Here is a 27595-nt window from a genome sequence, read left to right as displayed (position 1 = left end):
ATTATAGACCAGTTGCACTAACGTCTCTCATAATAAAAGTATTTGAAAGAGTGATCAGGAGTCAAGTCACTAGATTCATGGAAACCAATGACCTCCACAATATAAGCCAACATGGATTTAGAGCTGGAAGATCATGCCTCTCACAGCTACTTGGCCACTATATCAAAATCACTGAGGAAAAACATGACGCGGATGTCGTATACACCAATTTTGCAAAGGCATTCGACAAATGTGACCATGGAGTGATTGCACACAAAATGGGGTCAATGGGTATAATTGGTAAAGTAGGACGCTGAATACTCAATTTCCTGTCGAACAGAACACAAAGAGTAACAGTCAATCAAGTAAAATCGAGTCCGAGCGCAGTTAAAAGCTCTGTACCTCAAGGTACAGTCCACTGTTGCACCACTGTTGTTCCTTATTCTCATATCAGATATAGACAAAACACAAGTCACAGCTTCGTGTCATCCTTTGCAGATGATACAAAAATCAGCATGAAAATTACCTCTGCCGAAGACATTGATAAACTACAATCAGATATTAACAAAGTTTTCGATTGGGCAGCAGAAAATAACATGATGTTTAACGGTGATAAATTCCAGGTACTCAGATACGGCAAAAATGAGGATCCTAAACATAATTCAGGGTGCAAAAAACAATCGAATCTGCTCAAAGTAGGAAAACAGCATGTCAAGGATTTGGGAATAATGATGTCCGACGACCTAACGTTTAGGGAGCATAACCAAGCAAGTATTGCGTCAGCCAGAAAAATGATAGGACGGATTACGAGAACCTTCAAGACCAGAGATCCCATCACAATGGTTGTACTCAAATTTGAAGTACAAATGGTTGTACTTCAAATCACTTGTGTTGTCCCGTCTTGAGCACTGCTCAGTACTCACTTCCCCCTTCAGAGCAGGAGAAATTGCTGAAATTGAGGGAATACAGAGAACATATACGGCACGCATAGACGAGATTAAGCACCTAAATTATCGTCTCAACGCTCTCCAAATTTACTCACTAGAAAGGAGACGAGAGAGATACCAAATAATATACACATGGAAAATAGTGGAGGGACAGGTCCCAAATTTGCACAGTAAAATAGCAACGTACTGGAATGAACGACATGGAAGAAAATGCAGAAGAGAACCAGTGAAAAGCAGAGGTGCCGTGGGCACAATCAGAGAACACTGTATGAACATCAGAGGTCCACGGTTGTTCAACGTGTAATGGTTCTATTGTTACGTAAAGAATGGTGACAAATTAACACAGACACTAAGATACTATATATATATTTGGTCGAATATACAGAAGTACACAGGTGATACGTTGGTGTGAGTTGAGCGCACTGAGCGTTGGTACAGTATCTCGCAAGTGTCTGCTCTAGACCACACTTGAAAGTAGACTAGCCAATGTTCGCTACACCGCTGCTTATATGCTCGGGCAACACCTCACCTCATTCATCTCCAAAGATTGACAGGAATATTAACAATGCATTTGGAGCGAGTATATTATTGGGATAATCTACTCGCTACAGAACATTACATTGGTGACCCCAGAGAGTTTCGACGATACCCAGCCACGATGGACTACAACATGGACTTTCACTGGACCTCTACTGCTGCTGCTTGCTGTGGACCGCAGCCACCTGTCGTGGAACGTTGCCAACACCCTTGCCACAGCTATGATTTTCATCGCGATCATCTCTGCATTTTCATCTACTACGGCTTGCTGCTCCACGATCACTACTCACTCATCTGGCAGCTTCATCAGTAACTACATAATGTGGGATCTACAGCCTGTCCTGCCGACTCTCCGTCGCTGCCAGGGCACTGCTTGTTCTACAGGGGCGCCCACGAAAGCTGCTCTTTCGTCAGATTCATCTACACGTTCACTGCATTCTGATACTCTGCCGACTCAAGCACTTTGCGCAGTACAGGACTTACAGCTTGCGTTTCCGACTCTTCGTCGCCTCCAGGACAATTCAGCTCTAGCAGTGATTCCCTCGTTGTCCTAACTACGTGCCTACATTACCTCCTATTGTCCTGGTGCCCGAGCCCATCCGCCCCGGATCTAAATGCTCCACCAGCGACCCAAGGACGCAACAATTATGCACATTCTTCTCTCCTGCTACACCGAGCTTGTCCACACACTGCCTACATCTTTTGGTACCAGTCTACAATTGCCACAGTCAACAATGTAGTACTCGGCGTGTACAGTCCTAATCAACCCAAGACGCTACAGCTTCGACACAGAGCAGACAGCAGACTACGACCGCATCGAGCCGCCACGCTCTCGCTCCCCGAGTTCAGACACACAATTCTCAATCGAGCCGCCACGCTCTCCACGACTCCGGCCTCACTCAGCTCTCTGCTCTGCTCCAGGCTTCGTCTCAACGTCTGCGACACTGCTAAATCCAGAGACACATCCGCCGACTACGCAGTTCACTTTTCGACCACAGTTACCAGCAGCACCGCCACCTACGACAACAGACGATCCTGTACGACCTCCCACCCTACAACCCCAGTTACCAGCCGCACCACAACCTGATCCTACGACGACGGACCAATCCTGTGCGACCTCCCACCCTACGACCCCAGTTTGATGACATCAGCGAAGAGGAGGAAGTTAACTTTGATGGTTATGTAACGCGAGCAGGGCGTACAATTCACCGACCAGCTAAGTTCCTTGATCAAGTATTTTTCCTTTCATCCCCTGGGAGGGGGAGTTCTGTAGCGAGTACATTATCCCAATAATATACTCGCTCCAAATGCATTGTTAATATTCCTGTCAATCTTTGGAGATGAATGAGGTGAGGTGTTGCCCGAGCATATAAGCAGCGGTGTAGCGAACATTGGCTAGTCTACTTTCAAGTGTGGTCTAGAGCAGACACTTGCGAGATACTGTACCAACGCTCAGTGCGCTCAACTCACACCAACGTATCACCTGTGTACTTCTGTATATTCGACGAAATATATATATAGTATCTTAGTGTCTGTGTTTATTTGTCACCATACTTTACGTAACAATAGAACCGTTACAAACGTCCTACCTCTTCAAGAGGAAACTAGATTGTTTCCTTCAAGGAGTGCTGGACCAACCGGGCTGTGGGTCTGCGGGCCGCTCACAAGTCAAGTCTGGCCCCGGCTGGGCTTGGGGAGTAGAAGAACCTCCAGAACCCCATCAACCAGGTATCAAGTTAAGCTGCTAGATTTAGGACCTGCCCGAAACTCAATGCGTACAAGGCTTTACAAGAATCATCAATGCTATGTACTCTCCTAAGCCCAATGTACCTTCTTGTGTATATATAAATAAATAAATATGTTAGATTTCAAAAATTCGAACACAGAAATCACAATAGCGTGATGCATCAAATGAACAAGGGCCGTGACGGGGATTCGAACCTACGTCCGAGAGAATCCCAGACGCTGCCTTAATCGACTAAGCTACATGGTTAAAAGAATTGCCATTCCCCCATACACCCTGTCACTAAGCTACCTCATCGCCTTTTCTTCATTCGTTATATTACCTGCTTACATGTAGCAGTTCTTTATATTACTGGAGTCTTTTTATCCAGTAATTTTTTTTTATATAATTTTAAAATAAGTTTTTTAGACTTACTGGAGTCTTACTTGAAGACTTACTGGATATAGTATATAAATTAAGGTACACCCAATTCAAAGTTGTAGTGAAAAGAAACAGTAATAAAAAATAATAATACTTATTGATCTGAAACTTTTATTTTAGGTAATATTTTTTTACACATAAGATGATCCCAAATCATTCACTGAGCATCCACTATTTTACACTTTCCGCTTCTTATTGTTTCGAGGAAACACTTCATCATCAAACTTCACTAACATGTCGTGGAATTGATGCCTTTTTCACTTTCTGCTTCTTGTTGCTCGCTTTGGCCTTGATTAGCTTTATCATTAAAGTGCACCAACACCTCTTCATGTTTGAAAATTTACTAAATCTTTTCTCACACTCTTCACACCTGTGAGATGTATCACCTGTATGCACTCTTACACGTTTCTTATTTTCACGAAGACTAACTTTTGCCACAATCTTTACACTTATGAAGTTCATCCTTCAAATGTAGTAACATGTGTTTTTTCATATTGTGACGGTGTTTGAACTTTTTCGCACACTCAGGACACTCGTGAAGTTTATCATCTGAATGTACTAACAAGTGTTGTTTCAAACTTGCAGGTGACTTGAACTTTTTTGCACACTCAGAACACTCGTAAGGCCTATCATCAGTATGTACTAAAAGGTGTTTTCTCAAAGTTCCAGGGCCCTTAAATTTTTTTGCACACTCAGAACACTTGTAAGGCCTATCATCAGAATGTACTAACAAGTGTTGTTTCAAATTGCTAAGGTACCTGAATTTTCTTGAGCACTCGAGACACTCGAGAGGCTTATCAACAGTACGAATCATTACATTGGTTTCCATATCTCCAAGTTAGTATGAAAGCGATTATGTTCCCGTAAGTTCAGGAATTGTTCAATATCTCGTGCAGATGATGATTCACAATAACGTGGCTGAAGAAATCTTGACCAAACTACACACCATAAGATGAGACGACGAAGTTTCTGCCCGTCCTGGACCGTTATGAAGTCGCTAGTGAAGAGGACATAAGAGGCACGGGCATATATAAGACAAGAGTGAGGTGAAGAGCAGGTAACAAGAGGTGAAAGGTAAGAACAAGAAAAAAAGGGGGGAGGGGACACGGGTGGGATGGGTGATGGAGAGATGAGAAAGTAAAAAAAAGAGAGGTAAGCTGATGAGAACATTAGGATGAAGGTAATTGCAGAAGGCCTATTGGCCCATACGAGGTAGCTGCTATATATATCCACCCAAGAGGTAGCAACTATTTATATCCACCCAAGAGGTAGCTACTATTTATATCCACCTAAGAGCTAGGTAGCTGATAATTATATCCACCCAAGAGGTAGCTACTATTTATATCTACCCAATCTCATTCAAATATATGTTTAACCTCCGCTTCAAACAATCAATTAATACTACTTCTATTATGTTACGCGAACCCTGTTACCGAACAAGTATTTACTCTGGTCTTTCATAAATCGAAACTTATTTGAAACTTTTGAATAAATTATTTGAATAAATTTGAAACTTATCAAATTTATACCATTGTGTTCTGTTCTGTCTTGTGTTGATACTTTCATTACCCTATTACTATCCCTTTTGTTATGGACATTCATCCAATTGTACACCTCTATCCTGTCACCCTTAATTCTTCACCTTTCTAAAGAATGTAATAAGCTATGTCGATCTCTATTTTTTCGGGCTCACCATAGCCCGTACTACATGGACACTTCGTTCTGAGTAGCTAAATCTAAAACAACAACAACATCTTTTTTTTTTGCAGGATAAGAACATAGGAACCAACGTAACTGCAGAAGGCCTATTGGCCCATACTGGGCAGCTCCTATTTATATCCACCCAATCCCACTCATATACATGTCTAACCAGCGCTTGAAACAATCGAGGGACCCCACCTCCACTACGTTTCCCAGTAGTTGGTTCCACAAATTAACAACCCTATTACCGAACCAGAATTTACCCAAGTCTTTTCTAAATCTAAGCTTATCCAATTTACACGCATTGTTTCGTGTACCTTATTATTATCCCCTTTGTTATGTCCATTCATTCACTTGAAAACCTCTATCATGTCACCCCTAACTCTTCGCCTTTCCAGTGAATGCAATTTAAGCTTTGTTTATCTTTCTTCACTTGAAAGATTTCTAATTTGGGGAATTAATTTTGTCAGCGTACGCTGCATGGCCACGTTCAAGTGAATTTATATCCATTCTAGAGTACGGCGACCAAAACTGAACTACATAATCTAAACGGGGCCTAACCAGAGCAAGATATAGCTGAAGAACCACACCAGGTGTCTTGTTACTAACGCTTCGATAAATAAATTCCAGTATCCTATTTGCCTTATTACGAACATTCATGCATTTATTTGTTTGGAACATTCGTGCATTGATCCTTTGGTTTTAAATTCTTACTGATCATAACTCCCAGATCCCTTTCGCAATCCGACTTCGCAATTTCAGCACCATCTTGCTCGTATCTTGTAACTCTATCATCATTACCTAGACTCAAAACTTTACATTTATCAGCATTAAACTGCATCTGCCAATCTTTTGACCATTTCAAAACCCTATTTAGATCAGCTTGAAGTGATAGTGAGTCGTCTTCCGTGATAATTTCCCTGCCGAATTTTGTATCATCGGCAAATTTGCAAATGTTGCAACTTAAACCTGAATCTAAATCATTTATATAAATATTATAAACAACAGAGGTCCCAATACAGAGCCTTGAGGCGTTCCACTTACAACATTATCCCACTCTGACTTAACACCATGCACACTGACTCTGTTTCCTTTGGTATAGCCATACACTATTCCCTCTTAATATAGCACCCCCAATACCATGAGCCTCTATCTTTTTAATCAGTATTTCATGTGGCATTGTATCAAAAACTTTACTAAAGTCAAGGTACACAACATCGCAAACCTAACCACTATCAACTCCCTCAACTATGCTAGAATAAAAAGATAACAATTTTGTTACCCATGAACGGCCATTTGTTAAACCATATTGTGACTCGTTTATTAATTTGTTTTTTCAAGGTGAAAACGAAATATCGATTCAAGTAACTTTCCCACAATAGACGTTAGGCTAATTGGCCGATAGTTTGACGCAAGTGATCTATCTCCATTCTTAAAAATTGGCACTACATTAGCAATGTTCTACGACTCTGGCAATCTGCCTGACTCTAATGATTTATTAAATATAGTAGACAATGGATCGCGAAGCTCCTCTTTGCATTCTTTAAGCACCCTGGTAAACACTTTATCCGGTCCAGGGGATTTGCTTGGTTTGTGTTTTTCTATTTGTTTAATAATATCATCCCTGGTAACTGTTAAACTAATCAACCAGTCCTCGTCCCCACCCACATAGACTTGTTCGGCTAAAGGCATAGAGTTAAGTTCTTTTTAGTAAATACAGAGATTAAATATATATTAAAAATACTACTCATCTCTTCGTCATTATCCGTTATCGGACCTATCTCGGTTTTTAATAGACCTATCCTTTCCATATCCTTTTTTCGATATAACTGACAAAAAACCTTTAGGATTTGCCTTTGCTTGGCCTGCTATACAAACTTCATAGTTTCTTCTTGCTCTACTTATCTCTTTTTACACCTTGCGCAAGGTGCACCTATCCTTTCCATATCCTTTTTTCGATATAACTGACAAAAAACCTTTAGGATTTGCCTTTGCTTGGCCTGCTAATCGAACTTCATAGTTTCTTCTTGCTCTACTTATCTCTTTTTACACCTTGCGCAAGGTGCACCTTGCTCTTCCTCATCATCACTGCCTAGCACCATGTCAGTATCAGTAGCAACACCTTCTTCTATTCGCTCCTGTAAGAGAACACGTTACAAGAATACGAGAGTTACAAGATACGAGCTAGATGGTGCTGAGATTGCGAAAGGGATCTGGGAGTTATGATTAGTAAGAATTTAAAACAAAAGGATCAAAACATGAATATTCGTAATAAGGCAAATAGGACACTAGGATTTATTAATCGAAGCGTTAATAACAAGATACCTGGTGTGGTTCTTCAGCTATATCTTGCTCTGGTTAGGCCCCATTTAGATTATGCAGTTCAGTTTTGGTCGCCGTACTATAGAATGGATATAAATTCACTTGAACGTTTCCAGCGTAGGATGACTAAGTTAATTCCCCAAATTAGAAATCTTTCATATGAAGAAAGATTAACAAAGCTTAAATTGCATTCACTGGAAAGGCGAAGAGTTAGGGGTGACATAATAGAGGTTTACAAGTGGATGAATGGACACAAGAAAGGGGATAATAATAGGGTATTAAAATTATCACCACAAGACAGAACATAAGAACAAAGGTAACTGCAGAAGGCCTATTGGCCCATACGAGGCAGCTCCTATTTAATATCCTATTAATATCTCCTTTGTTATGTCCATTCATCCACTTGTAAACCTCTATCATGTCACCCTTAACTCTTCGCCTTTCCAGTGAATGCATTTAAGCTTTGTTAATCTATCTTCATATGAAAGATTTCTAATTTGGGGAATTAACTTGGTCATCCTATGCTGGAAACGTTCAAGTGAATTTATATCCATTCTATAGTACGGCGACCAAAACTGAACTACATAATCTTAATGGGGCCTAACCAGAGCAAGATATAGCTGAAGAACCACACCAGGTGTTTTGTTACTAACGCTTCGATTAATAAATCCCAGTGTCCTATTTGCCTTATTACGAACATTCATGCATTGAACCTTTTGTTTTAAATTCTTACTTATCATAACTCCCAGATCCCTTTCGCAATTCGACTTCGCAGTCTTATCACCATCTAGCTCGTATCTTGTAACTCTATCATCAATATATGTTTATGGAAAAACACATTGGCAAAATGATCAGAAAGAGAAGGGGCCTCAAAATAACAATTCACTTAGGGTATATTACACTAACAGTTGAAGTCTAAGAAACAAAATAAACGAGTTAAATGCTCTTATCTGTACAGAAGAAATATATATTATTGCACTTACCGAAACGTGGATGAATGTAGAAAATAGAGAACTATTAGCTGAATATCAAATAAATATATTTAAACTATTTCACACAGATAGATATATTAGACGAGGAGGGGGAGTAGCCATATATGTTAGGGACAATTTGATATGTAGTCTCAAAGAGGGAATCAAATCTGAGCCACACACAGAAACTATTTGGATAGAATTAAACGAAAAAGCAAATATTATTATAATAGGAGTTATATATAGGCCACCAAATTTAGACAGAATGGAAGCAAAGCTTCTATGGATGAAATATCTAGAGCATCTAGATCTAACAGTATTTATGTCATGGATGACTTTAATTTTAGTGGAATAAACTGGGTGAACAAAACAGGGAATAATGAAGCAGAAGACTTCCTAGAATTAATTGACGATTGCTTTCTTATGCAACATATTTAGGAACCAACGCGGGGAAATAATATTTTAGATTTAGTGTTAACTAACAGGGAAACACAAATTAAGGAGATGGAAATAGGGAGTGAGCTAGTGAACAGTGATCACAAAGAAATCAGATTTAGCATTGAATGGAATAGATCTAAAGGAGAAAATTCTGTTAAAGTGCCTGATTTTCGAAAAGCTGATTTCAATAGCCTATGGATTTTTTTGGGTCAAAATGGTTGGAATGTCTTGGGGATGGGGTGTGGGCTAGACGTGAACCCAGCGACAGGTGACGTAAAACTGGATTTCGATGTGGATTCAAAATATAACCTATTTAAAAATATTCTAAGCAAATCCCAGGAACGTAGTATACCTTGCTCGTAGTATGCCGTAGTATACCATATAAATTCGTAGTGCATCTAGTGCATTATAAAAACCCATTCACTCAGGCATACAAGAAGGTGATACGAGTCATTATTGACAAGAATTGTAAACCTTGCAGTGAAATGCGTCCGGTCATTTATTATAACAACACTCGTAAAGCTTTTCTCATTATTTGAAATGACATGTCTGAGGTGTATTAACGCAGTAATAATGTACTAGGTGTACTGATGCACTGACTATCAATACAAATGCAGCACTGGAGACTGAGCGTTGACATATATATACTACACTGGAGATACCACGAGTACGTTAAGTTTACACTTCATTTGCAAGACGGAGGTATTAAGCAACATTATTCTCAATACCACAACACCATCCTGAATGGCCATCACATAGTGAAAGATAAAACAGTAATCATTCGGATTACTGGAAGATACGGCCAATTTTTTTATGAATGATACTCAAACACCAGTAAATGTAACTGATATCAACACGAGCGAGGCAGATTTTGAAAGAGAAATTGACAATATGCCCATGCACTCAGCCCCAGGTCCAGACTCATGGAATTCAATATTTATAAAGAAATGCAAAGTGCCAGTAGCACAGGCACTCAGTATAGTGTGGAGGAAGAGCTTGGACACAGGGGAGATACCAGATGCGCTTAAAGCAGCAGACATTGCCCGTCTACACAAGGGTGGTAGCAAAGCACTGGCACAAAGAATTATAGACCAGTTGCACTAACGTCTCTCATAATAAAAGTATTTGAAAGAGTGATCAGGAGTCAAGTCACTAGATTCATGGAAACCAATGACCTCCACAATATAAGCCAACATGGATTTAGAGCTGGAAGATCATGCCTCTCACAGCTACTTGGCCACTATATCAAAATCACTGAGGAAAAACATGACGCGGATGTCGTATACACCAATTTTGCAAAGGCATTCGACAAATGTGACCATGGAGTGATTGCACACAAAATGGGGTCAATGGGTATAATTGGTAAAGTAGGACGCTGAATACTCAATTTCCTGTCGAACAGAACACAAAGAGTAACAGTCAATCAAGTAAAATCGAGTCCGAGCGCAGTTAAAAGCTCTGTACCTCAAGGTACAGTCCACTGTTGCACCACTGTTGTTCCTTATTCTCATATCAGATATAGACAAAACACAAGTCACAGCTTCGTGTCATCCTTTGCAGATGATACAAAAATCAGCATGAAAATTACCTCTGCCGAAGACATTGATAAACTACAATCAGATATTAACAAAGTTTTCGATTGGGCAGCAGAAAATAACATGATGTTTAACGGTGATAAATTCCAGGTACTCAGATACGGCAAAAATGAGGATCCTAAACATAATTCAGGGTGCAAAAAACTATCGAATCTGCTCAAAGTAGGAAAACAGCATGTCAAGGATTTGGGAATAATGATGTCCGACGACCTAACGTTTAGGGAGCATAACCAAGCAAGTATTGCGTCAGCCAGAAAAATGATAGGACGGATTACGAGAACCTTCAAGACCAGAGATCCCATCACAATGGTTGTACTCAAATTTGAAGTACAAATGGTTGTACTTCAAATCACTTGTGTTGTCCCGTCTTGAGCACTGCTCAGTACTCACTTCCCCCTTCAGAGCAGGAGAAATTGCTGAAATTGAGGGAATACAGAGAACATATACGGCACGCATAGACGAGATTAAGCACCTAAATTATCGTCTCAACGCTCTCCAAATTTACTCACTAGAAAGGAGACGAGAGAGATACCAAATAATATACACATGGAAAATAGTGGAGGGACAGGTCCCAAATTTGCACAGTAAAATAGCAACGTACTGGAATGAACGACATGGAAGAAAATGCAGAAGAGAACCAGTGAAAAGCAGAGGTGCCGTGGGCACAATCAGAGAACACTGTATGAACATCAGAGGTCCACGGTTGTTCAACGTGTAATGGTTCTATTGTTACGTAAAGAATGGTGACAAATTAACACAGACACTAAGATACTATATATATATTTGGTCGAATATACAGAAGTACACAGGTGATACGTTGGTGTGAGTTGAGCGCACTGAGCGTTGGTACAGTATCTCGCAAGTGTCTGCTCTAGACCACACTTGAAAGTAGACTAGCCAATGTTCGCTACACCGCTGCTTATATGCTCGGGCAACACCTCACCTCATTCATCTCCAAAGATTGACAGGAATATTAACAATGCATTTGGAGCGAGTATATTATTGGGATAATCTACTCGCTACAGAACATTACATTGGTGACCCCAGAGAGTTTCGACGATACCCAGCCACGATGGACTACAACATGGACTTTCACTGGACCTCTACTGCTGCTGCTTGCTGTGGACCGCAGCCACCTGTCGTGGAACGTTGCCAACACCCTTGCCACAGCTATGATTTTCATCGCGATCATCTCTGCATTTTCATCTACTACGGCTTGCTGCTCCACGATCACTACTCACTCATCTGGCAGCTTCATCAGTAACTACATAATGTGGGATCTACAGCCTGTCCTGCCGACTCTCCGTCGCTGCCAGGGCACTGCTTGTTCTACAGGGGCGCCCACGAAAGCTGCTCTTTCGTCAGATTCATCTACACGTTCACTGCATTCTGATACTCTGCCGACTCACGCACTTTGCGCAGTACAGGACTTACAGCTTGCGTTTCCGACTCTTCGTCGCCTCCAGGACAATTCAGCTCTAGCAGTGATTCCCTCGTTGTCCTAACTACGTGCCTACATTACCTCCTATTGTCCTGGTGCCCGAGCCCATCCGCCCCGGATCTAAATGCTCCACCAGCGACCCAAGGACGCAACAATTATGCACATTCTTCTCTCCTGCTACACCGAGCTTGTCCACACACTGCCTACATCTTTTGGTACCAGTCTACAATTGCCACAGTCAACAATGTAGTACTCGGCGTGTACAGTCCTAATCAACCCAAGACGCTACAGCTTCGACACAGAGCAGACAGCAGACTACGACCGCATCGAGCCGCCACGCTCTCGCTCCCCGAGTTCAGACACACAATTCTCAATCGAGCCGCCACGCTCTCCACGACTCCGGCCTCACTCAGCTCTCTGCTCTGCTCCAGGCTTCGTCTCAACGTCTGCGACACTGCTAAATCCAGAGACACATCCGCCGACTACGCAGTTCACTTTTCGACCACAGTTACCAGCAGCACCGCCACCTACGACAACAGACGATCCTGTACGACCTCCCACCCTACAACCCCAGTTACCAGCCGCACCACAACCTGATCCTACGACGACGGACCAATCCTGTGCGACCTCCCACCCTACGACCCCAGTTTGATGACATCAGCGAAGAGGAGGAAGTTAACTTTGATGGTTATGTAACGCGAGCAGGGCGTACAATTCACCGACCAGCTAAGTTCCTTGATCAAGTATTTTTCCTTTCATCCCCTGGGAGGGGGAGTTCTGTAGCGAGTACATTATCCCAATAATATACTCGCTCCAAATGCATTGTTAATATTCCTGTCAATCTTTGGAGATGAATGAGGTGAGGTGTTGCCCGAGCATATAAGCAGCGGTGTAGCGAACATTGGCTAGTCTACTTTCAAGTGTGGTCTAGAGCAGACACTTGCGAGATACTGTACCAACGCTCAGTGCGCTCAACTCACACCAACGTATCACCTGTGTACTTCTGTATATTCGACGAAATATATATATAGTATCTTAGTGTCTGTGTTTATTTGTCACCATACTTTACGTAACAATAGAACCGTTACAAACGTCCTACCTCTTCAAGAGGAAACTAGATTGTTTCCTTCAAGGAGTGCTGGACCAACCGGGCTGTGGGTCTGCGGGCCGCTCACAAGTCAAGTCTGGCCCCGGCTGGGCTTGGGGAGTAGAAGAACCTCCAGAACCCCATCAACCAGGTATCAAGTTAAGCTGCTAGATTTAGGACCTGCCCGAAACTCAATGCGTACAAGGCTTTACAAGAATCATCAATGCTATGTACTCTCCTAAGCCCAATGTACCTTCTTGTGTATATATAAATAAATAAATATGTTAGATTTCAAAAATTCGAACACAGAAATCACAATAGCGTGATGCATCAAATGAACAAGGGCCGTGACGGGGATTCGAACCTACGTCCGAGAGAATCCCAGACGCTGCCTTAATCGACTAAGCTACATGGTTAAAAGAATTGCCATTCCCCCATACACCCTGTCACTAAGCTACCTCATCGCCTTTTCTTCATTCGTTATATTACCTGCTTACATGTAGCAGTTCTTTATATTACTGGAGTCTTTTTATCCAGTAATTTTTTTTTATATAATTTTAAAATAAGTTTTTTAGACTTACTGGAGTCTTACTTGAAGACTTACTGGATATAGTATATAAATTAAGGTACACCCAATTCAAAGTTGTAGTGAAAAGAAACAGTAATAAAAAATAATAATACTTATTGATCTGAAACTTTTATTTTAGGTAATATTTTTTTACACATAAGATGATCCCAAATCATTCACTGAGCATCCACTATTTTACACTTTCCGCTTCTTATTGTTTCGAGGAAACACTTCATCATCAAACTTCACTAACATGTCGTGGAATTGATGCCTTTTTCACTTTCTGCTTCTTGTTGCTCGCTTTGGCCTTGATTAGCTTTATCATTAAAGTGCACCAACACCTCTTCATGTTTGAAAATTTACTAAATCTTTTCTCACACTCTTCACACCTGTGAGTGTATCACCTGTATGCACTCTTACACGTTTCTTATTTTCACGAAGACTAACTTTTGCCACAATCTTTACACTTATGAAGTTCATCCTTCAAATGTAGTAACATGTGTTTTTTCATATTGTGACGGTGTTTGAACTTTTTCGCACACTCAGGACACTCGTGAAGTTTATCATCTGAATGTACTAACAAGTGTTGTTTCAAACTTGCAGGTGACTTGAACTTTTTTGCACACTCAGAACACTCGTAAGGCCTATCATCAGTATGTACTAAAAGGTGTTTTCTCAAAGTTCCAGGGCCCTTAAATTTTTTTGCACACTCAGAACACTTGTAAGGCCTATCATCAGAATGTACTAACAAGTGTTGTTTCAAATTGCTAAGGTACCTGAATTTTCTTGAGCACTCGAGACACTCGAGAGGCTTATCAACAGTACGAATCATTACATTGGTTTCCATATCTCCAAGTTAGTATGAAAGCGATTATGTTCCCGTAAGTTCAGGAATTGTTCAATATCTCGTGCAGATGATGATTCACAATAACGTGGCTGAAGAAATCTTGACCAAACTACACACCATAAGATGAGACGACGAAGTTTCTGCCCGTCCTGGACCGTTATGAAGTCGCTAGTGAAGAGGACATAAGAGGCACGGGCATATATAAGACAAGAGTGAGGTGAAGAGCAGGTAACAAGAGGTGAAAGGTAAGAACAAGAAAAAAAGGGGGGAGGGGACACGGGTGGGATGGGTGATGGAGAGATGAGAAAGTAAAAAAAAGAGAGGTAAGCTGATGAGAACATTAGGATGAAGGTAATTGCAGAAGGCCTATTGGCCCATACGAGGTAGCTGCTATATATATCCACCCAAGAGGTAGCAACTATTTATATCCACCCAAGAGGTAGCTACTATTTATATCCACCTAAGAGCTAGGTAGCTGATAATTATATCCACCCAAGAGGTAGCTACTATTTATATCTACCCAATCTCATTCAAATATATGTTTAACCTCCGCTTCAAACAATCAATTAATACTACTTCTATTATGTTACGCGAACCCTGTTACCGAACAAGTATTTACTCTGGTCTTTCATAAATCGAAACTTATTTGAAACTTTTGAATAAATTATTTGAATAAATTTGAAACTTATCAAATTTATACCATTGTGTTCTGTTCTGTCTTGTGTTGATACTTTCATTACCCTATTACTATCCCTTTTGTTATGGACATTCATCCAATTGTACACCTCTATCCTGTCACCCTTAATTCTTCACCTTTCTAAAGAATGTAATAAGCTATGTCGATCTCTATTTTTTCGGGCTCACCATAGCCCGTACTACATGGACACTTCGTTCTGAGTAGCTAAATCTAAAACAACAACAACATCTTTTTTTTTTGCAGGATAAGAACATAGGAACCAACGTAACTGCAGAAGGCCTATTGGCCCATACTGGGCAGCTCCTATTTATATCCACCCAATCCCACTCATATACATGTCTAACCAGCGCTTGAAACAATCGAGGGACCCCACCTCCACTACGTTTCCCAGTAGTTGGTTCCACAAATTAACAACCCTATTACCGAACCAGAATTTACCCAAGTCTTTTCTAAATCTAAGCTTATCCAATTTACACGCATTGTTTCGTGTACCTTATTATTATCCCCTTTGTTATGTCCATTCATTCACTTGAAAACCTCTATCATGTCACCCCTAACTCTTCGCCTTTCCAGTGAATGCAATTTAAGCTTTGTTTATCTTTCTTCACTTGAAAGATTTCTAATTTGGGGAATTAATTTTGTCAGCGTACGCTGCATGGCCACGTTCAAGTGAATTTATATCCATTCTAGAGTACGGCGACCAAAACTGAACTACATAATCTAAACGGGGCCTAACCAGAGCAAGATATAGCTGAAGAACCACACCAGGTGTCTTGTTACTAACGCTTCGATAAATAAATTCCAGTATCCTATTTGCCTTATTACGAACATTCATGCATTTATTTGTTTGGAACATTCGTGCATTGATCCTTTGGTTTTAAATTCTTACTGATCATAACTCCCAGATCCCTTTCGCAATCCGACTTCGCAATTTCAGCACCATCTTGCTCGTATCTTGTAACTCTATCATCATTACCTAGACTCAAAACTTTACATTTATCAGCATTAAACTGCATCTGCCAATCTTTTGACCATTTCAAAACCCTATTTAGATCAGCTTGAAGTGATAGTGAGTCGTCTTCCGTGATAATTTCCCTGCCGAATTTTGTATCATCGGCAAATTTGCAAATGTTGCAACTTAAACCTGAATCTAAATCATTTATATAAATATTATAAACAACAGAGGTCCCAATACAGAGCCTTGAGGCGTTCCACTTACAACATTATCCCACTCTGACTTAACACCATGCACACTGACTCTGTTTCCTTTGGTATAGCCATACACTATTCCCTCTTAATATAGCACCCCCAATACCATGAGCCTCTATCTTTTTAATCAGTATTTCATGTGGCATTGTATCAAAAACTTTACTAAAGTCAAGGTACACAACATCGCAAACCTAACCACTATCAACTCCCTCAACTATGCTAGAATAAAAAGATAACAATTTTGTTACCCATGAACGGCCATTTGTTAAACCATATTGTGACTCGTTTATTAATTTGTTTTTTCAAGGTGAAAACGAAATATCGATTCAAGTAACTTTCCCACAATAGACGTTAGGCTAATTGGCCGATAGTTTGACGCAAGTGATCTATCTCCATTCTTAAAAATTGGCACTACATTAGCAATGTTCTACGACTCTGGCAATCTGCCTGACTCTAATGATTTATTAAATATAGTAGACAATGGATCGCGAAGCTCCTCTTTGCATTCTTTAAGCACCCTGGTAAACACTTTATCCGGTCCAGGGGATTTGCTTGGTTTGTGTTTTTCTATTTGTTTAATAATATCATCCCTGGTAACTGTTAAACTAATCAACCAGTCCTCGTCCCCACCCACATAGACTTGTTCGGCTAAAGGCATAGAGTTAAGTTCTTTTTAGTAAATACAGAGATTAAATATATATTAAAAATACTACTCATCTCTTCGTCATTATCCGTTATCGGACCTATCTCGGTTTTTAATAGACCTATCCTTTCCATATCCTTTTTTCGATATAACTGACAAAAAACCTTTAGGATTTGCCTTTGCTTGGCCTGCTATACAAACTTCATAGTTTCTTCTTGCTCTACTTATCTCTTTTTACACCTTGCGCAAGGTGCACCTATCCTTTCCATATCCTTTTTTCGATATAACTGACAAAAAACCTTTAGGATTTGCCTTTGCTTGGCCTGCTAATCGAACTTCATAGTTTCTTCTTGCTCTACTTATCTCTTTTTACACCTTGCGCAAGGTGCACCTTGCTCTTCCTCATCATCACTGCCTAGCACCATGTCAGTATCAGTAGCAACACCTTCTTCTATTCGCTCCTGTAAGAGAACACGTTACAAGAATACGAGAGTTACAAGATACGAGCTAGATGGTGCTGAGATTGCGAAAGGGATCTGGGAGTTATGATTAGTAAGAATTTAAAACAAAAGGATCAAAACATGAATATTCGTAATAAGGCAAATAGGACACTAGGATTTATTAATCGAAGCGTTAATAACAAGATACCTGGTGTGGTTCTTCAGCTATATCTTGCTCTGGTTAGGCCCCATTTAGATTATGCAGTTCAGTTTTGGTCGCCGTACTATAGAATGGATATAAATTCACTTGAACGTTTCCAGCGTAGGATGACTAAGTTAATTCCCCAAATTAGAAATCTTTCATATGAAGAAAGATTAACAAAGCTTAAATTGCATTCACTGGAAAGGCGAAGAGTTAGGGGTGACATAATAGAGGTTTACAAGTGGATGAATGGACACAAGAAAGGGGATAATAATAGGGTATTAAAATTATCACCACAAGACAGAACATAAGAACAAAGGTAACTGCAGAAGGCCTATTGGCCCATACGAGGCAGCTCCTATTTAATATCCTATTAATATCTCCTTTGTTATGTCCATTCATCCACTTGTAAACCTCTATCATGTCACCCTTAACTCTTCGCCTTTCCAGTGAATGCATTTAAGCTTTGTTAATCTATCTTCATATGAAAGATTTCTAATTTGGGGAATTAACTTGGTCATCCTATGCTGGAAACGTTCAAGTGAATTTATATCCATTCTATAGTACGGCGACCAAAACTGAACTACATAATCTTAATGGGGCCTAACCAGAGCAAGATATAGCTGAAGAACCACACCAGGTGTTTTGTTACTAACGCTTCGATTAATAAATCCCAGTGTCCTATTTGCCTTATTACGAACATTCATGCATTGAACCTTTTATTTTAAATTCTTACTTATCATAACTCCCAGATCCCTTTCGCAATTCGACTTCGCAGTCTTATCACCATCTAGCTCGTATCTTGTAACTCTATCATCAATATATGTTTATGGAAAAACACATTGGCAAAATGATCAGAAAGAGAAGGGGCCTCAAAATAACAATTCACTTAGGGTATATTACACTAACAGTTGAAGTCTAAGAAACAAAATAAACGAGTTAAATGCTCTTATCTGTACAGAAGAAATATATATTATTGCACTTACCGAAACGTGGATGAATGTAGAAAATAGAGAACTATTAGCTGAATATCAAATAAATATATTTAAACTATTTCACACAGATAGATATATTAGACGAGGAGGGGGAGTAGCCATATATGTTAGGGACAATTTGATATGTAGTCTCAAAGAGGGAATCAAATCTGAGCCACACACAGAAACTATTTGGATAGAATTAAACGAAAAAGCAAATATTATTATAATAGGAGTTATATATAGGCCACCAAATTTAGACAGAATGGAAGCAAAGCTTCTATGGATGAAATATCTAGAGCATCTAGATCTAACAGTATTTATGTCATGGATGACTTTAATTTTAGTGGAATAAACTGGGTGAACAAAACAGGGAATAATGAAGCAGAAGACTTCCTAGAATTAATTGACGATTGCTTTCTTATGCAACATATTTAGGAACCAACGCGGGGAAATAATATTTTAGATTTAGTGTTAACTAACAGGGAAACACAAATTAAGGAGATGGAAATAGGGAGTGAGCTAGTGAACAGTGATCACAAAGAAATCAGATTTAGCATTGAATGGAATAGATCTAAAGGAGAAAATTCTGTTAAAGTGCCTGATTTTCGAAAAGCTGATTTCAATAGCCTATGGATTTTTTTGGGTCAAAATGGTTGGAATGTCTTGGGGATGGGGTGTGGGCTAGACGTGAACCCAGCGACAGGTGACGTAAAACTGGATTTCGATGTGGATTCAAAATATAACCTATTTAAAAATATTCTAAGCAAATCCCAGGAACGTAGTATACCTTGCTCGTAGTATGCCGTAGTATACCATATAAATTCGTAGTGCATCTAGTGCATTATAAAAACCCATTCACTCAGGCATACAAGAAGGTGATACGAGTCATTATTGACAAGAATTGTAAACCTTGCAGTGAAATGCGTCCGGTCATTTATTATAACAACACTCGTAAAGCTTTTCTCATTATTTGAAATGACATGTCTGAGGTGTATTAACGCAGTAATAATGTACTAGGTGTACTGATGCACTGACTATCAATACAAATGCAGCACTGGAGACTGAGCGTTGACATATATATACTACACTGGAGATACCACGAGTACGTTAAGTTTACACTTCATTTGCAAGACGGAGGTATTAAGCAACATTATTCTCAATACCACAACACCATCCTGAATGGCCATCACATAGTGAAAGATAAAACAGTAATCATTCGGATTACTGGAAGATACGGCCAATTTTTTTATGAATGATACTCAAACACCAGTAAATGTAACTGATATCAACACGAGCGAGGCAGATTTTGAAAGAGAAATTGACAATATGCCCATGCACTCAGCCCCAGGTCCAGACTCATGGAATTCAATATTTATAAAGAAATGCAAAGTGCCAGTAGCACAGGCACTCAGTATAGTGTGGAGGAAGAGCTTGGACACAGGGGAGATACCAGATGCGCTTAAAGCAGCAGACATTGCCCGTCTACACAAGGGTGGTAGCAAAGCACTGGCACAAAGAATTATAGACCAGTTGCACTAACGTCTCTCATAATAAAAGTATTTGAAAGAGTGATCAGGAGTCAAGTCACTAGATTCATGGAAACCAATGACCTCCACAATATAAGCCAACATGGATTTAGAGCTGGAAGATCATGCCTCTCACAGCTACTTGGCCACTATATCAAAATCACTGAGGAAAAACATGACGCGGATGTCGTATACACCAATTTTGCAAAGGCATTCGACAAATGTGACCATGGAGTGATTGCACACAAAATGGGGTCAATGGGTATAATTGGTAAAGTAGGACGCTGAATACTCAATTTCCTGTCGAACAGAACACAAAGAGTAACAGTCAATCAAGTAAAATCGAGTCCGAGCGCAGTTAAAAGCTCTGTACCTCAAGGTACAGTCCACTGTTGCACCACTGTTGTTCCTTATTCTCATATCAGATATAGACAAAACACAAGTCACAGCTTCGTGTCATCCTTTGCAGATGATACAAAAATCAGCATGAAAATTACCTCTGCCGAAGACATTGATAAACTACAAACAGATATTAAGGGGGCATGTCATTCTAAATCGTTATAAATTAAAAGTTGTTCAATTTGCTTATAAATTTTTTTATGAAATGGTTATAGAAAGGGCTGCAACTGGTCCAAGTTTCACCATCACACCCTAAACAGAAAAGGAGAAAAAAAATACACAACGTATTATGCAACGAATGTTCAACATTCTCAAATAATCTCAGGGAACACATGTGTCAACTAAAATGTCTACTATGTGCTGTAGAAGCACAAACTCTTGTAATAATTGTAATATGTATGTGCAATATATTTATATTTAAATTTTTTTTTTTTCTTCTTTTTTTTTTTGGCCAATATTTTTTTCTCGTTTGTTATCAAGGGATTTGCATGAAACTTGCACACCTTGCTCAATGGACGCCTATCTGCAAGGGTGCCAATTATGAACGAAATCTGTCGAAGTCAAGCTCAGCTTCAGGTGGCCGAACTTGGATCTTTATTTTACTCTGGAAAGTAATTTACACCTTCAAATTACTTCAGAGCTTTTATTTATTAATCAATTTACATGCAAATTACACCTTATATGTAGCGTTTGTGCGTCTACAGAATCCAGTAGACATTTTAGTCCAAAGTCTATTTGTTGATTTTATAAAAATTTATAAATATCATATATTGCATATTTTAAAAGAAGGGTAACTTTGAAAAATTATATTATTGCACTAAACACTTTTTTGATAAAACTGATCACTAGAATCCTTTATTATGTGCTTAATTTAATATCTGAGTGTTATAGAAATGATTTTAGTTAACACATGTGTTCCCTGAAACTATTTGAAAATTCGTTGCATAATTCGTTGTTTATTTTTTTTCTCCTTTTCTGTTTAGAGTGTGATGATGAAACTTGGACCAGCTGCAGCGCATTGTATAACCATTTCATAAAAAAATTTATAAGTAAATTGATCCACTTTTAATTTTACATTGATATGCCCCCTTAACAAAGTTTTCGATTGGGCAGCAGAAAATAACATGATGTTTAACGGTGATAAATTCCAGGTACTCAGATACGGCAAAAATGAGGATCCTAAACATAATACAGGGTGCAAAACACAATCGAATCTGCTCATAGTAGGAAAACAGCATGTCAAGGATTTGGGAATAATGATGTCCGACGACCTAACGTTTAGGGAGCATAACCAAGCAAGTATTGCGTCAGCCAAAAAATGATAGGATGGATTACGAGAACCTTCAAGACCAGAGATCCCATCACAATGGTTGTACTCAAATTTGAAGTACAAATGGTTGTACTTCAAATCACTTGTGTTGTCCCGTCTTGAGCACTGCTCAGTACTCACTTCCCCCTTCAGAGCAGGAGAAATTGCTGCTGAGGGCTGAGAAATCCCACAGCCCTCAACCGGGCTGTGGGCCTGCGGGCCGCTCACAAGTCAAGTCTGGCCCCGGCTGGGCTTGGGGAGTAGAAGAACCTCCAGAACCCCATCAACCAGGTATCAAGTTAAGCTGCTAGATTTAGGACCTGCCCGAAACTCAATGCGTACAAGGCTTTACAAGAATCATCAATGCTATGTACTCTCCTAAGCCCAATGTACCTTCTTGTGTATATATAAATAAATAAATATGTTAGATTTCAAAAATTCGAACACAGAAATCACAATAGCGTGATGCATCAAATGAACAAGGGCCGTGACGGGGATTCGAACCTACGTCCGAGAGAATCCCAGACGCTGCCTTAATCGACTAAGCTACATGGTTAAAAGAATTGCCATTCCCCCATACACCCTGTCACTAAGCTACCTCATCGCCTTTTCTTCATTCGTTATATTACCTGCTTACATGTAGCAGTTCTTTATATTACTGGAGTCTTTTTGTCCAGTAATTTTTTTTTATATAATTTTAAAATAAGTTTTTTAGACTTACTGGAGTCTTACTTACTACAGTAAGTCTTGAAGACTTACTGGATATAGTATATAAATTAAGGTACACCCAATTCAAAGTTGTAGTGAAAAGAAACAGTAATAAAAAATAATAATGCAGAAATAAAAATACTTATTGATCTGAAACTTTTATTTTAGGTAATATTTTTTTTACACATAAGATGATCCCAAATCATTCACTGAGCATCCACTATTTTACACTTTCCGCTTCTTATTGTTTCGAGGAAACACTTCATCATCAAACTTCACTAACATGTCGTGGAATTGATGCCTTTTTCACTTTCTGCTTCTTGTTGCTCGCTTTGGCCTTGATTAGCTTTATCATTAAAGTGCACCAACACCTCTTCATATTTGAAAATTGACTAAATCTTTTCTCACACTCTTCACACCTGTGAGATGTATCACCTGTATGCACTCTTACACGTTTCTTATTTTCACGAAGACTGTAACTTTTGCCACAATCTTTACACTTATGAAGTTCATCCTTCAAATGTAGTAACATGTGTTTTTTCATATTGTGACGGTGTTTGAACTTTTTCGCACACTCAGGACACTCGTGAGGTTTATCATCTGAATGTACTAACAAGTGTTGTTTCAAACTTGCAGGTGACTTGAACTTTTTTGCACACTCAGAACACTCGTAAGGCCTATCATCAGTATGTACTAAAAGGTGTTTTCTCAAAGTTCCAGGGCCCTTAAATTTTTTTGCACACTCAGAACACTCGTAAGGCCTATCATCAGAATGTACTAACAAGTGTTGTTTCAAATTGCTAAGGTACCTGAATTTTCTTGAGCACTCGAGACACTCGTGAGGCTTATCAACAGTACGAATCATTACATTGGTTTCCATATCTCCAAGTTAATATGAAAGCGATTATATTCCCGTAAGTTCAGGAATTGTTCAATATCTCGTGCAGATGATGATTCACAATAACGTGGCTGAAGAAATCTTGACCAAACTACACACCATAAGATGAGACGACGAAGTTTCTGCCCGTCCTGGACCGTTATGAAGTCGCTAGTGAAGAGGACATTGATTGATTGATAAAGATTAAGCCACCCAAGAGGTGGCACGGGCATGAATAGCCCGTAAGTGGTACAATTTTTTTTTTCCCCAGTGTTCTGAGGTTGCATTTAACCATCAAGCTGTTATCGTGGGGGAGGATACTGCTTCACAGTCTTTATGAGGGTGTCCAGCTGCTGGACACCTTTGTTGACCAGGAGAGTGGCTGTGTTGATGGCTTCAGGGTGGCCGCTGCATGATTCAGGAACTCTTAAAGCTCTTCTAAGGTCATTGGTTGCTTCACATTCCAGAAGATAGTGAAGTAATGGCTTTTCTGTGACAGTTTGGCAGAAGATGCACTCTCTCTGTCGGGGTTCACCAATCTCCCAGTTGCATCTGTAACCTAGACGTAGTCTATATAGCCTAACTGCTATTTCCCTGTGGATTCCTTTTGGGATATTTAACCTTTCTAATTTGGTTGCCTGAAGATACCATGTTGCAGATGGCGAACCTTCAGCTATTCTCTGGTGTAGGTAGGCTTTGTTGAGATGTGAGAGTTTTTTGGTGATGATGTTTTTTATGTTCTCTAGGCTGGGTTGAATTGTTTTATGTATCACTGGATGACGAGTTGCCAATTTAGCAATTTCATCAGCTTTTTCATTTAATGGGATTCCAATATGGGATGGGATCCAGTTTAAAGTTATGTTGAGGCCTTTGCCTTTAGCGACTGCTCCTTGATACAAAAATGGTGGTAATTATTTCCACATTATCTTTCCACTGTTTTTGTCCTAGTATTTGAAGTGCAGCTTTTGAGTCTGTGTGTATGATTGCATTTTGAGTGTTTTGTGCAATCACATATGCGAATGCCTGTTGTATGGCGAACAGCTCAGTTTGGGTTGATGATACTAGTCCTCCCAGTCTCCAATATGCCTGAACGCTGGTCGTGCAGAGCAGCGCCAGCACTCTCATTTTCTGTGTCCACCGATCCGTCTGTGAAGATGTGGGTGGCTCCTGCTACTGCTATGCTATACATTTGCTCTTCTATTATGCGCCTTAGGATTGTCGGATCATAGGCAGCCTTTTTCATTGGGAGACTTTCTATTACTATTTTGAAAGTAGGCTCTTCCCACGGCGCGGAAGGAGTGTAATTTGGGTGTGGATGATCACCCTCTCTATCAAGAATCATGTTTTTTAAATGTAGTCTGTTTAGGACTTTTCCTGCTCATGCAACCCAAGAGTTTCCATTGTTTTGGCCTAGTCCAACCACCAAAGCCTGCCGTACTGGGATTGGATCAGAAGAAATAATTATCTTACTGATAATTGTAGCTGTCCTTTGTGATATTCTTTCTTGTAGAGAGGGCAAACCCGTCTCCAGTCTAAGAGTTTCAAGCCTGGTCCACATGGGGGCTCCCAGTGCAGCTCTCATAGCATTGTTTTGGGCAACTTCAAGCTTTAAAGAGGACATAAGAGGCACGGGCATATGTAAGACAAGAGTGAGGTGAAGAGCAGGTAACAAGAGGTGAAAGGTAAGAACAAGAAAAAAAGGGGGGAGGGGACACGGGTGGGATGGGTGAAGGAGAGATGAGAAAGTAAAAAAAGAGAGGTAAGCTGATGAGAACATAAGGATGAAGGTAATTGCAGAAGGCCTATTGGCCCATACGAGGTAGCTGCTATATATATCCACCCAAGAGGTAGCAACTATTTATATCCACCCAAGAGGTAGCTACTATTTATATCCACCTAAGAGCTAGGTAGCTGATATTTATATCCACCCAAGAGGTAGCTACTATTTATATCCACCCAAGAGGTAGCTACTATTTATATCTACTCAATCTCATTCAAATATATGTTTAACCTCCGCTTCAAACAATCAATTAATACTACTTCTATTATGTTACGCGAACCCTGTTACCGAACAAGTATTTACTCTGGTCTTTCATAAATCGAAACTTATCAAATTTATACCATTGTGTTCTGTTCTGTCTTGTGTTGATACTTTCATTACCCTATTACTATCCCTTTTGTTATGGACATTCATCCAATTGTACACCTCTATCCTGTCACCCTTAATTCTTCACCTTTCTAAAGAATGTAATATAAGCTATGTCGATCTCTATTTTTTCGGGCTCACCATAGCCCGTACTACATGGACACTTCGTTCTGAGTAGCTAAATCTAAAACAACAACAACATCTTTTTTTTGCAGGATAAGAACATAGGAACAAAGGTAACTGCAGAAGGCCTATTGGCCCATACTGGGCAGCTCCTATTTATATCCACCCAATCCCACTCATATACATGTCTAACCAGCGCTTGAAACAATCGAGGGACCCCACCTCCGCTACGTTTCCCAGTAGTTGGTTCCACAAATTAACAACCCTATTACCGAACCAGAATTTACCCAAGTCTTTTCTAAATCTAAGCTTATCCAATTTACACGCATTGTAATTTCGTGTACCTTATTATTATCCCCTTTGTTATGTCCATTCATTCACTTGAAAACCTCTATCATGTCACCCCTAACTCTTCGCCTTTCCAGTGAATGCAATGTAAGCTTTGTTAATCTTTCTTCACATGAAAGATTTCTAATTTGGGGAATTAATTTTGTCAGCGTACGCTGGCCACGTTCAATTGAATTTATATCCATTCTAGAGTACGGTGACCAAAACTGAACTGCATAATCTAAACGGGGCCTAACCAGAGCAAGATATAGCTGAAGAACCACACCAGGTGTCTTGTTACTAACGCTTCGATAAATAAATTCCAGTGTCCTATTTGCCTTATTACGAACATTCATGCATTTATTTGTTTGGAACATTCATGCATTGATCCTTTGGTTTTAAATTCTTACTAATCATAACTCCCAGATCCCTTTCGCAATCCGACTTCGCAATTTCAGCACCATCTTGATCGTATCTTGTAACTCTATCATCATTACCTAGACTCAAAACTTTACATTTATCAGCATTAAACTGCATCTGCCAATCTTTTGACCATTTCAAAACCCTATTTAGATCAACTTGAAGTGATAGTGAGTCGTCTTCCGTGTTAATTTCCCTACCGAATTTTGTATCATCGGCCAATTTGCAAATGTTGCAACTTAAACCTGAATCTAAATCATTTATATATATTATAAACAACAGAGGTCCCAATACAGAGCCTTGAGGCGTTCCACTTACAACATTATCCCACTCTGACTTAACACCATGCACACTGACTGTTTCCTTTGGTATAGCCATACTCTATTCCCTCTTAATATAGCACCCCCAATACCATGAACCTCTATCTTTTTAATCAGTCTTTCATGTGGCATTGTATCAAAAACTTTACTAAAGTCAAGGTACATAAGAACATAAGAACATAAGAACAAAGGTAACTGCAGAAGGCCTATTGGCCCATACGAGGCAGCTCCTATTCTATAACCACCCAATTCCACTCATATACTTGTCCAACCCGTGCTTGAAACAATCGAGGGACCCCACCTCCACAATGTTACGCGGCAATTGGTTCCACAAATCAACAACCCTGTTACTGAACCAGTATTTACCCAAGTCTTTCCTAAATCTAAACTTATCCAATTTATATCCATTGTTTCGTGTTCTGTCCTGTGTTGATACTTTTAATACCCTATTAATATCCCCCCGGTTATGTCCATTCATCCACTTGTAAACCTCTATCATGTCACCCCTAACTCTTCGCCTTTCCAGTGAATGCAACTTAAGCTTTGTTAATCTTTCTTCATATGAAAGATTTCTAATTTGGGGAATTAACTTAGTCATCCTACGCTGGACACGTTCAAGTGAATTTATATCCATTCTATAATATGGCGACCAAAACTGAACTGCATAATCTAAAT

At 39.7% G+C, this 27595-nt stretch overlaps 1 protein-coding gene across 1 annotated transcript in view; it reads right to left on the bottom strand.

The window, feature by feature from the left end:
- The window catches only part of LOC123753419 (zinc finger protein 345-like), an 89610-nt gene extending 66023 nt beyond the window's left edge, over nucleotides 1-23587 (bottom strand). The window contains exons 1-5 of the mRNA XM_069309383.1: nucleotides 22991-23587; nucleotides 17538-17607; nucleotides 11045-11070; nucleotides 7397-7466; nucleotides 903-928 (exon numbers count right to left, since the gene is read on the bottom strand). Coding sequence (XP_069165484.1) covers nucleotides 903-928; nucleotides 7397-7466; nucleotides 11045-11070; nucleotides 17538-17607; nucleotides 22991-23587 — 789 coding nt within the window. The remainder of the gene's footprint in view (nucleotides 1-902; nucleotides 929-7396; nucleotides 7467-11044; nucleotides 11071-17537; nucleotides 17608-22990) is intronic.
- Nucleotides 23588-27595: the final 4008 nt, after the last annotated feature.

The sequence above is a fragment of the Procambarus clarkii genome, chromosome 65, assembly GCF_040958095.1.
Source record: "Procambarus clarkii isolate CNS0578487 chromosome 65, FALCON_Pclarkii_2.0, whole genome shotgun sequence".
NCBI lineage: Eukaryota > Metazoa > Arthropoda > Malacostraca > Decapoda > Cambaridae > Procambarus > Procambarus clarkii.
Note: the sequence above shows the minus strand (reverse complement) of the source record. Positions and strands in the feature narration are given on the sequence as shown.